At 36.1% G+C, this 17,931-nt stretch overlaps 1 protein-coding gene and 1 non-coding gene across 12 annotated transcripts in view; both read right to left on the bottom strand.

The window, feature by feature from the left end:
• Nucleotides 1-17,931, bottom strand: part of DNAH12 (dynein axonemal heavy chain 12) — a 191,444-nt gene that overhangs the window by 75,329 nt on the left and 98,184 nt on the right. For 10 of the 11 annotated variants that reach the window (XM_061396580.1, XM_061396577.1, XM_061396583.1 and 7 more), the window contains 9 exons: nucleotides 17,496-17,684; nucleotides 15,520-15,639; nucleotides 13,813-14,001; nucleotides 11,490-11,641; nucleotides 7,824-7,962; nucleotides 6,425-6,591; nucleotides 3,294-3,549; nucleotides 1,235-1,534; nucleotides 578-756 (listed from right to left, as the gene is read on the bottom strand). In XM_061396580.1, coding sequence (XP_061252564.1) covers nucleotides 578-756; nucleotides 1,235-1,534; nucleotides 3,294-3,549; nucleotides 6,425-6,591; nucleotides 7,824-7,962; nucleotides 11,490-11,641; nucleotides 13,813-14,001; nucleotides 15,520-15,639; nucleotides 17,496-17,684 — 1,691 coding nt within the window. Of the gene's footprint in view, nucleotides 1-577; nucleotides 757-1,234; nucleotides 1,535-3,293; nucleotides 3,550-6,424; nucleotides 6,592-7,823; nucleotides 7,963-11,489; nucleotides 11,642-13,812; nucleotides 14,002-15,519; nucleotides 15,640-17,495; nucleotides 17,685-17,931 lie in introns of those variants that run through there. The other variant, XM_061396585.1, reaches the window with a different exon arrangement.
• TRNAC-ACA (transfer RNA cysteine (anticodon ACA)) lies at nucleotides 5,495-5,566 on the bottom strand. Its single transcript has one exon. It is a non-coding gene; the product is annotated as a tRNA-Cys (tRNA).

Here is a 17,931-nt window from a genome sequence, read left to right as displayed (position 1 = left end):
TTCACGGTCTGGAATAAACCAACTTGCAAAGGAATATGCACAGTATGATACCACTTATATGATTTTTAAACATGCAAAATAAGACTGCCTGTATGTTTAGGAACATACATGTGGGCATGCTCAGTCACTAACTGTCCGACTCTTTGTGACTCCATGGGCTGTAGCCCACCAGGCTCCTCTGTCCATGGGATTCCCCAGGCAAGAATACTGGAGAGGGTTGCCATTTCCTCCTCCAGGGGACCTTCTCAACCCAGGGATTGAACTTGTGCTTCCTGCATTAGTAGGTGGATTCTTTACCACTGAGCAACCTGGGAAGCACTTAGGAGCACACACATGTAGTTAAAATCTAAAGAAACACATGAGTTTCTTTTTACCCCTGCAAGGAACAATGGGAATGCAGTGAAGGAGGGTTGGCTACACAAGAGATTTCAAATAAATTGCTAGAGATTTCAAATAAATTAATTTAAATAAATATTCAAATAAATTCAAATTTAAAAAATCTTTTTTTACATTCTAAACATTTCACAATAAAATTTTACAAATAGTAATTTTAAGCATCAACACCAAATACAGGTACCTAAAAATGACAAGATTCATTCTTGTTTTGTGAGTTTGATTATACTCATCTAAACATTGGTCCACAACATCACTAAAATGATGAATATTTGGAATTTCAATATAAACTCTGTCATCTCCTTCAAGGTCAGGATTCAAATAATCACCAAACATGAGATTTCTTAGCTCCTCTTCAGATATCTATAAAATGGAAATCAACAAATTACAAAAGTTAAAATTTTTTCTAAAATAAACAATTCTTTTAAACATCCGGGTAATAACTAATATAGTTGTATAATTAACACCTGCAACTACATTATATCCTGAGGAAATGAAAAGAGCTTTTTTCTGTCATAGAAGTTTCCCCCTTTCCCCCCTCTACTGGAAGCTGGAAAAGTCATTTTAAGCACCCACTTAGTGAGTAGTTACTAAGGGATAGTCACCATGCTAAGCACCTTATATCTACTACTATCATTCAATCCCTAACATATAACTTCTATGTTATGTATATATAACTATTCTGAAATCAAATCTTCTCAAGCTAAATATCGATATATAAGGAAAGTTAAAAAGAATGTGATCATGAAGGAGTAATAGCATTCTTTTAAAGATAAGTTGACTGTAATAATTCCTGCTATTAGACTGTTTTGACTTGCTTTTAAACACTAAATATACTCACTGGTGCATTCCCCTTCCTCAAATGTGAAAAGATACTATCAAATGATTCTTTAAAATGGTCCTTTACAACATTTTTGGTTAAAGTGAACAGCCAGAATCGGTCACTGTCGTTAATGAGGCGATCATAAAACACTCGGAGAACCTCATGCACAAACAGACGGATCATCGTGTGCTTGCCCTCCACAGCATCTCTTTCAATCAGCAAACAGCCCTGGATGACACGTGAAAAATCTCGCAGGTTGAAAGTGTAATGAGATTTTGTGGGAGTGGGCAAAAGATTTTCCATGGACTGTTTATATATCTGAATATGAAAAAAGCAACAAAGCAAAAAGTCAAATGCTTATAATCAGCAAAGCCAACAACACTGTACTATAAAGTCAACAACAATATAATATGCTGTAACGAAGAGTATATTATATAAAATATTTTATTTATCCTATCAGATTATATTGGCTTGGAAAATTGTATAGTTCTGAGTCTAGCATGGCATATATCTATTTATTTTGCTTTACAGAACTTCATCAGGAATTATTGAGTTGAGGGAACTTAATATCATCTGATTCCATCCATGCCCAAAAAGTGACAATGCTTTTATTTCCCAGTAATTATAATTGTTCCACTTAAAGGTGAATGACCTGGGATTAAACAGTGAACAAAAACTTCAATAGAAAGTGAAATCAGACAATGTATTCTGAAGCATTTGAAATGAAGAAGATGATGAAACAATTTTCTTTGACCACCACTGACTTCAAATCAACATATTCTCTCCCTTCCCTTCTCTCTCTTGTTTTCTCTCTCCCTTCTATTCCTTCTATCTTAATTGGCTATAATATCAAAATGAATTATTTATTTTTACTAAATGCTGAATTCATTAAGCTTATGCTCTTGAAGAAAGATAAATTAAACCTTTGATAATATAGAAAAAGATCCAAATAAAATTATTTTTTAATTTATAAATTTATTTAATTTACATCTTTTCTAATTTATCTCCTGCCCCTAATCTCCACACATGGTAGGTATTATCAAGTGTATCAAAGACAGAAAAAAAAAACAAACCCAGAGAATCCTTTCTGTATTCTATTCTGCCTAACCAACTCTGTTCTCTTTCCAGGATATATAAATACATAATAAAAAGATCATATTTTATAAATAGAAATACAAATATAGTTTACAAAGAGAAGCACTTTTCTGTATCAGAATAAGTATAGTGATTACAACAGACTATCTCTTTGTTATTTTAGTTTCTCTATTTTAACAACACACCATTCCACCAGAACAGGGGCAGAAGAACTTTAGAAAGACCCAATGCTTTTGGAACTGATGGAATGATTCTCGGGGGCTTTTTGCTGCTGGTTGCAGTGATCTCAACCTCCAGAAAGCCTAGTTCAATGAGATTATCACTAAACTACCTTAAATACATTTTTTCCCCCTTTTACCATTGGCTATGAGGCTGGCTCTGGTCTCTGAGCAGAGGTAGGTAACACACAATGAGTAAGTTAAGCGCTAGTCTTTGGCCATAGGACAGTCTTGTTTTCTAGTCCCACCCCTGTGTCCCACCTTTTTTTTTTTCACTTCCACAGCTAAGTTATGCAGTCTGGCAAAAATAAGGGATTCATAAGCTGCTTAAGTTTTTTTTTTTTTTCTTTTACATAAACATGAAGAAAGAGAGAGAGAGAAGCGAAATTTAATAAATACTAGAGTAGGAACCAAACAATTAAGGCAACACCTACAATGTGGCAGATACTGGTTCTGGATGATTTCCTTGTAACAACCTTTGTGAAATAGACATTAGCTCCCATTTTAGTGATTAAAAAACTACGGTTAAGTTGCTTGCACAAGGCTAGGTAGCTAACAAATAGCAGTCAAGACTCAAATCCAGCTAGATTCCCCAATTTCAAAGCCTACAATCTTCCTGTTTTCAAACCTTCCTCACAGCTTCTCTGACAGTGAAGACAAAAAGTGGATGGCTAGGGGGGAAAAGAAGAAAAAAATACAAAAACCGAAGGATCAAATGCAGATATATATAATATTAAAGACTTTGTTCTGCATTCTTTGCTCACCTCCATAGTCCCACTGACAATCTGGTTCCCAACTAAAAAGTATTCAGGAGGAAAGTCATGAGTCCTAAGGTAGAATGCTACAATTGATGAGAAGATTCGGACCATAGTTTCATCACTGAAAGTATTAATGGTGCAGATGTTGAAATGCCGAATAAAACGGGGAGTAACTGGATTTCTTCCACCACCTGGAGGGCCCATGGCAGCAATCAACTGTATGTCAACCAATGCGATTTTACTTGTGTCCTTCAGGTCATACCTTGAAAGCACATAAAAATCCCAAAACAGTCAGTAATAAAGCCAACAAGATGGACTGAAAAGTAGAGCTCCTTTGAAACTTTATCTGATTTTAGCTTTTCTAAAAGGAAGAAGATTAGATATTACTTGGAGTAAAAGAGAAGTTTGTTTTTAAGGATTCATATAATTTTTACTTCTTTTTTTTATTGAGGTATAATTGACATAACATTAGTTTCCATGTACTACATAATGATCTGATACTTGCATATACTGCAAGATGTTCACCACAATAAGTTCAGTTAACATCTGTCACCAGATACAGCTACAAAATTTTTTTTTTCTTGTGATAACTTTCAGGATTCATCCTCTGAGCCATTTTCAAATATGTGATACAGTTTTATTAAACTACAGTCAACATGATGTACATTGCAGCCCCCTGACTTACTTTACCCCCTTTACCTATTTCGTTCCGCCCCACTTCAGGCAACCAATAATCTGTGGAGAAAACTTGTTTTAAAGCAGCACTCTACTTTTCCTTTCACTGACACTGATAACGCTGTCCAGATTCTGGGTGTCCAGAATGTCCCTTCCTCTTGTTCTTGCCTTTCTTTTTTCCAATTCTTCTTTCCATTTAACTCTCTGCTTTGTGTCTTACACTCCAAATCCAGATGTATGGATGAGAGATCAATCTTGGTTATAGGTAAGATGACTATATGTCCCACTTTGTCTTAGAAAATTCTGGTTTGTGCCTGTCTTGTAGTAACTATTAACAGCTTCCCTTTTCTCTCAGAAATGTCCTTATTTAGACAATAAGCTACTTACTTACTCTACTTACAGCTAAGTTCTGATTCCTTTTTCTCATCTCAAATCTTATCTTCAGAGCACAGAAGGATATATAAAGAGAACCTATACATTCTTGTTACATAAAAAGATACCCATTAGGGAATATAAAAAAGGGTATGAAAATGACTCAGTTTAGTTGGAACTGCTCAGAATGAAACGGTGCCTATTTCAAATAAATTATAAAGTCCTTTAACACTGAAGTTCTTGCAACAAAGGGGGGTGATGGTGAGAGAAATCTATACAGCCAGTCTTTAGTCTAAAAGCACCATGCTGCTGCTGCTAAGTCGCTTTAGTCGTGTCCGACTCTGTGCAACCCCGCAGACGGCAGCCCACCAGGCTCCTGTCCCTGGGATTCTCCAAGCAAGAACACTGGAGTGGGGTGCCATTTCCTTCTCCAATGCAAGAAAGTGAAAAGTGAAAGTGAAGTCGCTCAGTTGTGTCCGACTCTTAGCGACCCCATGGACTGCAGCCTACCAGGCTCCTCCATCCATGGGATTTTCCAGGCAAGAGTACTGGAGTGGGGTGCCATTGCCTTCTCCAAAAAGCACCATAGAAAGTATGAAAATATGACCTGGTTTTTGGCAACTCTAATAACTGCCAATAAGGGACTGTTTAAATAAATTATATAAGATTCACAAAACTAAAGAGTATCAAAAGCCAATAAAATAAATGAGATAGACAAATAATATGGATGCTTATGTGTGTGTGTTAGTCGCTCAGTCGTGTCTGACTCTTTGTGACCCCATAAAGCATAGGCCTGGAGAAGGCAATGGCACCCCACTCCAGTACTCTTGCCTGGAAAATCCCATGGATGGAGGAGCCTGGTGGGCTGCAATCCATGGGGTCGCTAAGAGTCAGACACAACTGAGTGACTTCACTTTCACGTTTCACTTTGATGCATTGGAGAAGGAAATGGCAACCCACTCCAGTGTTCTTGCCTGGAGAATCCCAGGGACGGGGGAGCCTGGTGGGCTGCCCTCTATGGGGTCGCACAGAGTCGGACACGACTGAAGCAACTTAGCAGCAGTAGCAGCAGCAAAGCATAGGCCGCCAGGCTCCTCTGTCCATGGAATTCTCCAGGCAAGAATGCTGGAGTGGGTTGCCATTTCCTTCTCCAGGGGATCTTCCCAACCCAGGGATTGAACCCGGGTCTCCTGCATTGTAGGCAGATGCTTTACCATCTGAGCTACTAGGGAAGCCCAATAATATGGATAGGTGAATGAAACATTTAAATAATATAGTTAAATATATTAAGCGCAAATAAGTTATAAAACATTATGTGCAACATGGGTCTTTTTTAAAATAAAAATATATTTATATAGAAAAATAACCTTGGAAGAATAGAGAATACACTATCAACAGTGGTTATCACCTGAAAGCAAGATTTCAGGGCATGCAATAACAAAAAAATATATAATCCCAAAATATCATTTAGTTTCATAAGTAATCTATCTTTGCCTTGAGATAAAAATCATAGCATATTAGGGATTAGGGAAATATTTTAATAAGAGGAAATGCAGAATTATTAATCCTAACTAAAATATACAATGTCATTTGTGTTAGAAACTAATCATATTATTGTAAAATAAGGTGGAAGGAGTGGAAGAGTTATTCACGAAATTGGTGTCAAAACTAAGCCATCTCAAAGATATGGTAGTCCCAAATAATCATAGATAATATAAGGAATTTAAAATGGTGGAAACATAGGGTGCTGGTTATGGTTACTTAGGTTGGAGACTATCCATAAATTTTCAGTGCTGGGTGATAGTAAAAGATATAATTGGTAAGTTATTTTTAATAACTGAAAGTAGTAGCTTAAAAGGGCAAAAACTAATATATTATTAAATAAATATATTTGTGGATTATTCTTCCATGATATAAAAAAGTATAGGAAGGTATTCCAAAATTTTCCATATAAGAAAATCTGAACAACCATTTTCTCCCATTAATTAATTTGCAAAAATGTATTATTTTGATGTGAAAAAATAAAAACAGAAAAAGAGAACAAGAAGTTACTTCAACGCGGCTACTTAAGACTTCAGGTAAATACTTACCAATTCCCACAGTCAAAAAATTGTCGTAATAATTCAATAGGAGGTTGAGCTCCATATTTCTCCAATGCAGGCATATTCATGTCATCTATAAAAATTATACACTTCTTTCCCATAGGTGGCCCAAAAACTCCTTTGCGTCTTTTATCCAGTCTAGCCATAATAATGTTCTAAAACATAAAGAAGAAAGTGTAGTATATTTAAAGCCATACTTAACACCAGAAAAAAATTAACAGTCTAATTACGTAAGGTAATAATGTCAAACATTACCATGTTATTCATTTAAATTTATTCATTAGGGTTATACCAAACTTCATATTCAACATCATTCAAAGAGCATATATTGAAACCCTTTTATGTGCTCAGAATTCTTATGTACACACCTATTTATATATTTACATGGTACACACACACACACAAAACTTTTTCTGCAATAGATACCCCAACATATCTATTAACTTAATTTAACTTAATATTTAAAAGCACTAATCTATACTTGTAGTATTTTGAAATTAGAGAATTATATAAGCTTATAGCAAAGAAAATGAGCACCACAGGTCAGAAGAGATTGGATAGATATAATTCTAGGAATGGAAGATAAAAATGGTAATTAGAAAATATCTCATGCAGTACTTCCATCTTGGCACCTCTAGGAGTAAAAGGTAGATCACACAATAAAAAGTCCATGGTTTGAAAGATCTTTCACTGACAGAACTTCGGTAAGCAGCAAATGCCTATAAGGACCATCTGGGAGAGTATTGAAAGAACAAGTAAAAAACCTCTCTCTCTACTTCCGTCCCTCCCTCCCTTTTCTTATACTTCATACTTCTCCAGTTAAGAAATCAACTGTTGCTTCTTGGGCTTGCAGAGAAAAAAAGCTGACAAAGCTCAACAATTCAGTATTAATGCAAAAATGTTCTCTTGAAATTTGTCCTTAAAATTTAATTTTTAAAAATTACTTTAAAGCCAAAAATAAAATGTTTGAAGTTTTATTTAAATTCATAGAAGATTTACTAAAATATAGTTTTATTATTCACCTTGCTGTACACCTAAAATTAACACAACACCATAAATCAACTATACACCAATAAAAAATTTTAAAACTAGCAAGCTGTTTATACAGAAAAAAAGAGTTTTAAATGCTAATCAAATAAGTAAAAAAATTTTAAATGATAGATCCATATTTCTAACTTTTTTTAAATTAATTATTTATTTTAATTTAATTTTATTTTTAAACTTTACAATATTGTATTAGTTTTGCCCAACATCGAAATGAATCCGCCACTGGTATACCCATGCTCCCCATCCTGAACCCTTCTCCCTCCTCCCTCCCCATACCCTCCCTCTGGGTCATCCCAGTGCACCAGCCCCAAGCATCCAGTATTTCTAACTTCTAACTAACCTGAACCTGGTTGGCACTGGTCCGTGCAGAGAAATTAACATAAAAAGGAAAGTACAGGTCCTTTTCCAAGTGATTCATCAGCTTATCCTTCACATACACTGATTTTCCTGTACCCGTTGGACCCACAAAAAGTAGTGGCCTTAATGAAACAATGAACATATCATCAGAAGGAGAAAAAGTCAGAATACAGTTCAACTAGAGAAAGCTGGAGTTAGTTGAAAACATAAATAATAATCAAATCATCTTCACCCAAAAACTCACATTTTAATTTATCATTGTCATTTCATAAAAGACTGATAAAAGTAACAACTAGCACACATTTCTGCTTACTTTCAAAACTTAAATAGTGACACACTATTATTTGGACAGATGTAACATTGTTATATGCTAAAACAAGTAATCACATGCTTAACTTTTCAGAAAAAAAATAAAGCCAGCATTTGTCTCCTCAGAAAGTGCTATATTTTAGATAGAGATACAGGTGAGTATGGAATATTAGGATGATGACAAAAACAGAGGTTGACGCTGTTGTGCAGTTATCTCAATACCACAAGGTTTCTTTCTATAAGAAAGTAAATGGCAATGAATTCTAAAAAGTAACAGCTGTATCTACCCATCAATAGCATCTTTAAATCAAGTCACTGATACTAACCGAAAATACCGGTCTAAAAGCCAACTCTAAGGAATTCTCTAATAGCTTCAAGTAGAGTTTCTCATTTTTGAGTAGTCTGAACTAATTTAAAGGGAAAAAACTCCTGAGTTTATGTTCACAGAAACCTGGAGAACTCCAGTTTGAGACACACTGAAATAAAAATTAAATACGATCACTTTAAGTGATAACTTGGCACCATGCACTACATGGAGACAAACACAAAGCCTGGCATTAAAACTGAACAGCAGTATTCAGTATACAGAAAGTAATCTATATGACCCAAATTATGATAATATTAATTTTAAAAATTATCATTGAAGTATAAACATGAAATCAATACTACAAACAAAACACAAATCATTTAGAATTACAGTGATACCTGAGAATTCATCTACACTTTTCAGTCTGAGTAACACTCATCTTCTGAAAAACTACTTATTAAAATAATTTACAAAATAAAAAACCTTTCTTGACTTAGGGTCCGTGAGCCAAACTGAAGAAATTCTTACAGTATTCAGAACTTAGAGGACATAAAGGCTGTATCTTTACTTTCATTACCCTTTACGAAAATGGAGCAACTTATAATAGTACCTGTGTGCTTGTCATCAACAGACATCACAGATGTTATACTAAATATAATTGTTGCTGCTGCTGCTAAGTCGCTTCAGTCGTGTCCGACTCTGTGCGACCCCATAGACGGCAGCCCACCAGGCTGCGCCGTCCCTGGGATTCTCCAGGCAAGAACACTGGAGTGGGTTGCCATTTCCTTCTCCAATGCATGAAAGTGAAAAGTCAAAGTGAAGTCACTCAGTCACGTCCAACTCTTAGCGACCCCATGGACTGCAGCCTACCAGGCTCCTCTGCCCATGGGATTTTCCAGGCAAGAGTACTGGAGTGGGTTGCCACTGCCTTCTCCAAATATAATTGTTAGATATCTCAAAAATATCACTTATGCCTATTACTTCTTCAAAATTATGATCATCATCAGACTCACTGCTAGATCTTATTATTTAACATGTTAACAAAGAAGCACACATATTGCTACTGGAGCTCAAATTTTTCAAAATGTTAATAAATGTATTTTAATATGTGGTTTCCTTTGTAATCCTATGTTTTTACTTATTCATTTGAAAGCATTATTCTGACAAATCGTTCATGGAATAAAAGAATTCCTATACTAGGAACTCCTGAGAATTGACAAATACCTAACATGCCTAAAGTGAAAGAGAAAGTCGCTCAGTTGTGTCCAGCTCTTTGTGACCCCATGGACTATATAGTCCATGGAATTCTCCAGGCCAGAATACTGGAGTGGGTAGCCTATCCCTTCGCCAGCAGATCTTCCCGACCCAGGAATCAAACTGGGGTCTCCACATTGCAGGTGGATTCTTTACCAGCTGAACTGCCAGGGAAGCCCAACGTGTCTAAGGAAGACTTTAATCAGTTCAGTTCAGTCGCTCAGCTGTATCTGACTCTCTGTGACCCATGGACCGCAGCACACCAGGCTTCCCTGTTCATCACCAACTCCTGGAGCTTGCTCAAACTCATGTCCATTGAGTCAATGATGCCCTCCAACCACTTCATCCTCTGTTATCCCCTTCTCCTCCTGCCTTCAATCTTTCCCAGCATAAGGGTCTTTTCAAATGAGTCAGTTCTTCACATCAGGTAGCCAAAGTATTGGAGTTTCAACCTCCAGTACCAGTCCTTCCAATGAATATTTAGGACTGATCTCCTTTAAGATTGACTGGTTCGATCTCCTTGCTGTCCAAGGGACTCTCAAGAGTCTTCTCCAACACCACACTTCAAAAGCATCTATTCTTTGGTGCTGTTAATATTTTAAGATTTTAATATTAGCCTCTAAATGCAAAAATGCAACCATGGGACAAAATACAGACAAAATAATGTTCCTCCCTATTTCATTCCTAAAGTTGACAGTTGGTCCATAAAGAAGACTAAGTGCCAAAGAATTGATGCTTTCGAATCATGGTCCAAGGGACTGCAAGGAGACAGACCAGTCAACCTGAAGGAAATCAACCCTGAATAGTCATTGGAAGGACTGTTGATGAAGCTGAACCTCCAATATTTTGGCCACCTGATGCGAAGAGATGACTCATTGAAAAAGACCCTGATGCTGGAAAAGATTAAAGGCAAAAGGAGGAGGAGGTAGCTGAAGATGAGATGGTTAGATAGCATCATTGATTCAACAGACATGAATTTGAGCAAACTCTGGAAGACAGTGGAAGACAGAGGACTTTCGGTGGTATAGTTCATGGGTTGCCAAGAGTTGGACACAACTTAGCAACTGAACAACTATGCTCCCTCATAAGCGCTCTCTCTCTCTCTCTTTTTTTTTAATAACGTAAGATAAAACTGTGACAAAATCCACTCAGAAATAGGTTCTTCATCAAAAACAAACAAACCATGACATCATGCATATTATGTAAACTTGTCTAACTTAAACATTATAAAATTAATGATAAATTGTGCTAATGTTTTAAGAGAAAAATAACTATGAAAGTGTTATTAAGAAAATTGGTATGGATATGCCTATGGTATGTGCTAGGCTGTTCATCTTTTTTGATGGGCTCTTCTGAGTTAAGTCTGATTCTTTTATGTTCATCTTAAATGATGAAGAACTGGTACAGGATGTATTTGAATAATACCAAATGAGAGAATCATTGTTAGTCTGATTCCTAAGGAGTATGGTGAGCCTGTGAGTAAAATGTCTAGATTTTTAACAGTAACATTGTAATTGACTTTTAGTCCACTATTACAAATAAGAGAAATAAAAGATGGCTTATAAGACAACAAAGTAGGATGGCAAAGATTTGGAGTGGGCGACAGGAAGTCTGGATTTCAGGTTTACTAAGAGTATCAGACGTCACTATGGAAATGTTAGTGGGTGGCTCAGTGTCTCAGTTATCTGAAAATGGTTTCTGAGGTTCACTTTAAAAATCCTATGATCCTATAAGAAAGGTACTGCAATATTTAAAATGCATGTTATAACCGTTTCTTACTTTGCATAGGTAATACTCAAATCCATTAGAAATGTATATCTAATTGTATCCATGGTAGGGACTATGATATCTTGAATCTTGACACGTCTATTTCCTAAACTAGTACTTTTAATTAGTTCATTCCAGTGGATCCAGCGACCTCGGTTTTTCAACTATAAGAGAACATAAATTTTAAAACATTATAACCATGCACTTGCTATCTAACAGGCTGTTTTTAACATAGCAATCATATATGCTTTTTAAAACTGTATTTAGTCTTTTCCTCCTTTTTGTTGTGAAATACTAGATTCATCCAAAATAATGTATACAATGTATTTAATTCTGACTGACAAGCACCCATGAATCCACCATCCAATGTAAGAAATAACGCATTTAGTTTTAGTTTTGCTTTTCAACGGTAACCTGATGAACTTAATGAAACCTAGTTATCACAAATTCAACATATATAAAATTTCAGATATTTTTGCCTCTATGTCCTCTTAACACTCTAATTTTTGCAAAATGCCTTGAAGATGTCCTTGTGCATATATCAAGAATTTATTTGAGAGCCACTCTGATGTGGCTGAAGTTACAATTAATAGGACTTTGGCTTGATGTTTTCATATTTTATTTATTTTTTTTTTGTTTTGTTTTGTGGAGAATAACATTTTATTTAATTAAAGTTAAAAGTTAGTGATTCTTTTTTTTTAATTTTATTTTATTTTTAAACTTTACAATATTGTATTAGTTTTGCCAAATATCGAAATGGATCCGCCACAGGTATACATGTGTTCCCCATCCTGAACCCTCCTCCCTCCTCCCTCCCCATACTGTTTTCATATTTTAAAGGAAATGGGCAATAATCTCAAGAGAAACAAAATATAAAATAAACTCATTATATTTGTTTCTCTAAAATTATTCTGTTTGGCATATTGATCCAGGCTGATATTCAACCAGGACATATTAGAAAGGCGGAACCGATTGACACATTATTGAACTTCTTCTGAACCATGGGTTGAATGAAGATCTGCTCTCTTAACACCCTGAGTGATCCTGATTAGGGAATCCACCCTCCCCTCCTCTCCAGGTTGTCCTGCACTTCCCTGGAGATCCTAAATGTCTCTTACTGACTTTTCACCTTCATCAAGCAACAAAAGAGTTAACACCTGGCAAAGAAGGAGATTTCTTGGGCCCACTCCAGGGCTATGGCGAGCATCTAAGAATTTTTTAATATTTTCTAACAAATTGTATATGTATATGGTTTGTGTCTGGATTATGGTAATTTTGCAAGTCTGGGTAAATGATTCTTTAGTAATTCATGTTCTTAATTTCTGAGGTTTTATCTTTTATTTTTATCAAAGCTATATGTGTACATATTTTAGAGCCCAAGTTTATAAGGTAAGGAAAAAGATCAGTTTCCCACTCATTTTCTCCTCTCCAACAGCAACTTACCTTTGCCTCTTTCAGCTAGATATTTTGATATTTACCTTCAACTCTATTTTTCTTTTTTTACCTTCAACTGTTAAAGAATATGCTTGGGTTATCATCTCTTGATTTTTCAGTTTCAGGCGATATTTTATTGACTTCTCAGTGTGACTAATGTGAATGAAACTATCCTTTTGGTCTTATTCTTAAAATTCTGTGTTAGCAGGGTTTTAGAGAGACCTTTCTACACTGGCAATCAGGAGAATTGGGTTCAAGTCCTGGCTGTGCTAGCCAGTAGCCTTTCTAGGTTTGCTTTTTCATCTACAGACTTTGAGATTCAGGTAAAATTGTAATAAGGCTCTATCCAGACCTTATGGCTTTGTGAAGTAAAATCTGCATGAATCAATGATTATGTAAATGCTTGCTGTTTAAAAGGATATTTTTGTGAATTCTTTTTTAAATTAGAGAAAACAGATTTAACATAAATCTGAAATTATAAAATATTCTTCAAACAAGTGGATCTATACTGTCCACGAGTTATCAGTTGGTGTGTTAGTTGCTCAGTCGTGTCCAACTCTTTACAACCCCATGTACTGTAGCCCGCTACAGGAGCCCTACAGGCTCCTCTGTCCATGGGATTTTCTAGGTAAGAATACTGGAGTGGGTTGCCATTTCCTTCTCCAGGGGATTTTCCCAACCCAGGAATCGAACCCAGGTCTCCTGCATTGCAGGCAGATTCTTTACTCTCCGAGCCACTGGGGAAGCCACTGGGGAAGAAGTTATAGGAGGAGAAACGAAAGAGAAGGGACTAAAAGCTAACCACAGGAGTCAGAGAACTCTAGGATGGGAACCCAGTTTTGACCACTGATCTAAGACCTTGTGTTCTATGGTTTATCATAACAAGCATCTTACATCATACCTCATACATGTAGTCATAGACTAGGCCTTTTTCATCAAAGTTGCATTCCCATTTACCCACAGAATCAGGTATTGGGTTGTTTTCATCTTTTCCCATTAAGACTATTCGTATGTAAACATCAAAAACAATGCGACCATCTGTATCACAGCTTCCTCCAATGGACCAAATTAAAGAAAATATAAAGCAAGCCTGTTGGTTTAAAAAGGAAAAAGTTTAATTTAAACTAATTATTTAAAAGAGACTTTTAACAGATTAAAATTTAATATATTGAGTTCTAGTTAACCTACTTGGAAAAGATCAGATTTACAAATAATGTGGAATGGAGCACATCTCAGCTACATAAAAAATCATTACTCTGGCAATGTGTCTAAATTTAAAATGCTCATGCCATATAACCTAGGGGTTTCTCTTTTAGTGGGTTTATCTTTAAATATATTCTTGCTGGTTAAAATGATAAATGTACAAGAATATTTACTGCAGCACTGTTTGCGGTAGCAAAATATTTGAAGCAACTCAAATAGAGATCAACTTAACTGGAATAAGCTATATACACTGGAATATGTATAGCTGTTTAGGGAAAAAAGGTACCACAATATTAATATGGAATGATCTCCAAAATACATAGTGAGAAAAAATGCAAATCAGTATGCATAGTATGTTAACACGTATAAAATAGTGTGTGTGTGTTAGTCGCAGTCGTGTCTGACTCTTTGTGACCCCATGGACTGTAGCCCACCAGGCTCCTCTGTTCATGGAATTCTCCAGGCAAGAATACTGGAATGGATAGCCATTCCCTTCTCTAGGGGGTCTTCCTAACCCAGGGATCAAACCTGGGTCTTTTGCATTGCAGGCAGACTATTTACCATCTGAGCCAATGTAAAAGAGGACATGTACCAAATGTCTCTAGCAGGCTACATGAGGCACTGGTAATGGTGGCTGCTGGAGGGTGGCTGGGGGACTGGTGTGGATGGAAAACCTACTTTTGTCTTGATTTTTGCTCTAGGTACATGCCTTATCTAGATAGAAAAGTCTATCAAATACGTTTTAAGAGAAAATTTTCTGTGGCAACAAAGTAAAGGGAAAACAATGAGAGAGAACTGCTATTATCACAGGGTAGAAGAGTAGATGGATTGCATAGAGGAGGTTAAGGAATCTGAGAATTGGTGGTGGGCAGGAAAGTAGCGTAGGCCAGGGGAGAGAATAGAACACCTCTTTCGTTTGGCTCCCTGAGAGCCTGATTCTCTGCCATTCTCTGCTCTCTAGACATTAACTAACCTGGACCACTGACTCCTTCCTACCTACATGCTCTCTGGATTCGGCCTGCAATGCGCCACCCAGCTGGTTGGATGCCTGCTCCTAGTCTTTTGTCGTCACTTTGTTATAGCTTACACTCTAGCTTAACATTGAGACAAGATCAATTCACCTAAAGGCCATATTGGTTTAATATTAAGTCACTCTACTGTCTATCAAATTATGATATTTCATAAATAATAGGGCATTTTGATTTATTCTGACATATTTTACTTTCTCTAAATTGTCTTATAAATTAGAATACCAGATCAAGGCAACTTTAATGTCTTCTGGTATTCTTTTGGTGCTTATCAAAAAATAGCTCTGGGTCTTGTAATGTCTTTCTCAAGACAAGCAACATTTGCCAGAGGCACCTTTTATTCTATAACTTAAAAAACACAATAAATATAAACCAACCATAATCCAAACACGAATATGCTTGCTGGTAGGATCGTTCTCCACCGCGTTGCAGAGCAGTACTTCAAAGAGGCGTGTGAGAGAGACAACCACATTGCTATCGCTTGTTGGAATCAGTTCCTTCAAAGTGAAAAGGATAAGATACTTTACTTTCATCTTATATACATAATAAAAGAAAATAAGTGTTTCACTTTAAAAAACATACTTTTCACAGTCTCTATAAAAGTTAAAGAATTTAAATTGCAGCCATGATAAAAAAAGCCTCTGAAATATTTTAGTCTAGCATAATACGTTACGCAATTGTGTGAAACATATTCTTCTTCTGAATTCTCTGAGAAATGAAAATTAGTAAGAGAATAAACAGTGCTCTAGAGACAGTAGAAATGAAGTTTATAACAGTTATTTATTCATCTATTTATTCAACAAACATTTATCAAAAATACAGTCTACCTGTATATTGAGCTAGGAGATATGAAAATAAAACAAATTATCTCTGCAAAGAAGTGATACTGAAATTAAAGACAACATACTAATGGTCCAGAGGTATATGAAAAGTCAGTTAACCTCACTAATCAATAAGGAAATGCAAATCAAAACCACAATGATATATCACCTCACACCTGTTAGGATGGATATTATAAAAAAGATAAAAGATAACTAGAGTTGGTGAGAATGTGGAGAAAAACAACCCTTGCACACTGGCTGTGGAAAGGTAAATTAGTCCAGTCATTATTAGTGCAAAGGTATGGAGGGGCCTCAAAAAACTAAAAATAGAACTACCGTATGATCCAGCAACCCCTCTTCTAGGTATACACTCAAAGGAAATAAAATAAGTACCTCAAGGAGATATCTGTGCTCCCATATTCACTGAAGCATTATTCACAACAGCCAAGATATGGAAACACCTAACTGTCCACTGGTGGATGAATGGATAAAGATATTGTGGTAGATATATAATAGAATAATATTCATTCTTAAAAAAGAAAATCCTGCCATTTGCAACAACATAGACAAAACTTGAGGACATTATGCTAAGAGAAATAAGCCAGATACAGAAAGGAAAAAACTGCATGATCTCCCTTATATGCATGATCTAAAAGTTGAATACATAAAAAGAAGCAGAGTAAAACAGAGGTTACAAGTGGGAAGGAGGTGGGAGAAATGGGGCGATGGGCAAACAGTACAAAGTTACAGTTATGCAGGATGAATAAGTCTGAGAGATCTAATATACAGTGTGATAACTACAGTTAGTAATACTGTACAATATGTATCAATACTGAAGATTTGCTATGACAGCAGATTTAGCTGCTCTCATCACACACACATACACACAAATGTGTTAACTATTTGAGGAGGTATGGTAATTATCCTGACTGTGATAATCATTTCACTCTCCAGGCAAGAATACTGGAGTGGGTAGCCATTCCTTTCTCCAGGGGATCTTCCCAATCCAGGAATCAAACCAGGGTCTCCTGCATTACAGGCGGATTCTTTACCAGCTGAGCTACCAGGGAAGCCCATTCATTTCACTACATGTATGTATATCAAATCATCTTGTACACTTTAAGCATACATATTAAAATTAAAAACACATAAATGCTGGATAAACGCATGCACATGAATAGAGACACATACACACACAGAGACACATGAGTACAAGGATAACTAGGGAAATGTAAATAAGATCAGCAGGTGTTATCAATGTCAATATCCTTGTTGTGATATTATAATACAGTCTTGCAAAATGTTGCCATGGGGGAAAATCAGGTGAAGTGTATGTGGGATCTCTCTGTATTATTTCTTACAACTGCATATGAATCATGGATGTTCATAATAAATCTTTTGATTTTTTAAAAAAGTGGATATTATATGTCTAAGTAGAAAAGATTTATTTATCCTACCATCCTGACTTTAAACTTAGTCGAGTTGAATGGAAAGTAAAGAAATTAGAGTAGATAAGAGAATTATAATGTTACCTTGCATTTTTTCTTACGGAGCTTTAAAGTGGGCTTTATTAACCAGTCAAAAAGTCCTCTCAGAAGAGCTTGGTGATCTGGTTCCTGTAGAGGTCCTTTCAGTGAATTCAACCATGAAGACACAAGTGGTTTCCATCCCAACTGTGAGGGCTCCAAATAAATCATGCCACAGCGGCTTACAGTGGCAGGCTACAGGAAAACAGACAAGTTTTCATTTTCCAATCTGGAAGTTATTAAACAATTCTTTGCATCACTTATAAGGTCCTTCATGATCTGGCTCCTGTCTTCCTCTATAGCATCACATACACTAGATGAAACTCTCTGCAGTTACAGATCCCCAGATATGTCATGGCTCCAAGTCTTTCAAGACATCTTGTCATGATTTGGAGTGCCAAGCCCCAACCAATCTCCACAGAGAAGTCTTACCCCTCAAAAC

This window comes from Bos javanicus, chromosome 22 (genome assembly GCF_032452875.1).
Source record: "Bos javanicus breed banteng chromosome 22, ARS-OSU_banteng_1.0, whole genome shotgun sequence".
In the NCBI taxonomy this organism is placed as follows: Eukaryota; Metazoa; Chordata; class Mammalia; order Artiodactyla; family Bovidae; genus Bos; species Bos javanicus.
Note: the sequence above shows the minus strand (reverse complement) of the source record. Positions and strands in the feature narration are given on the sequence as shown.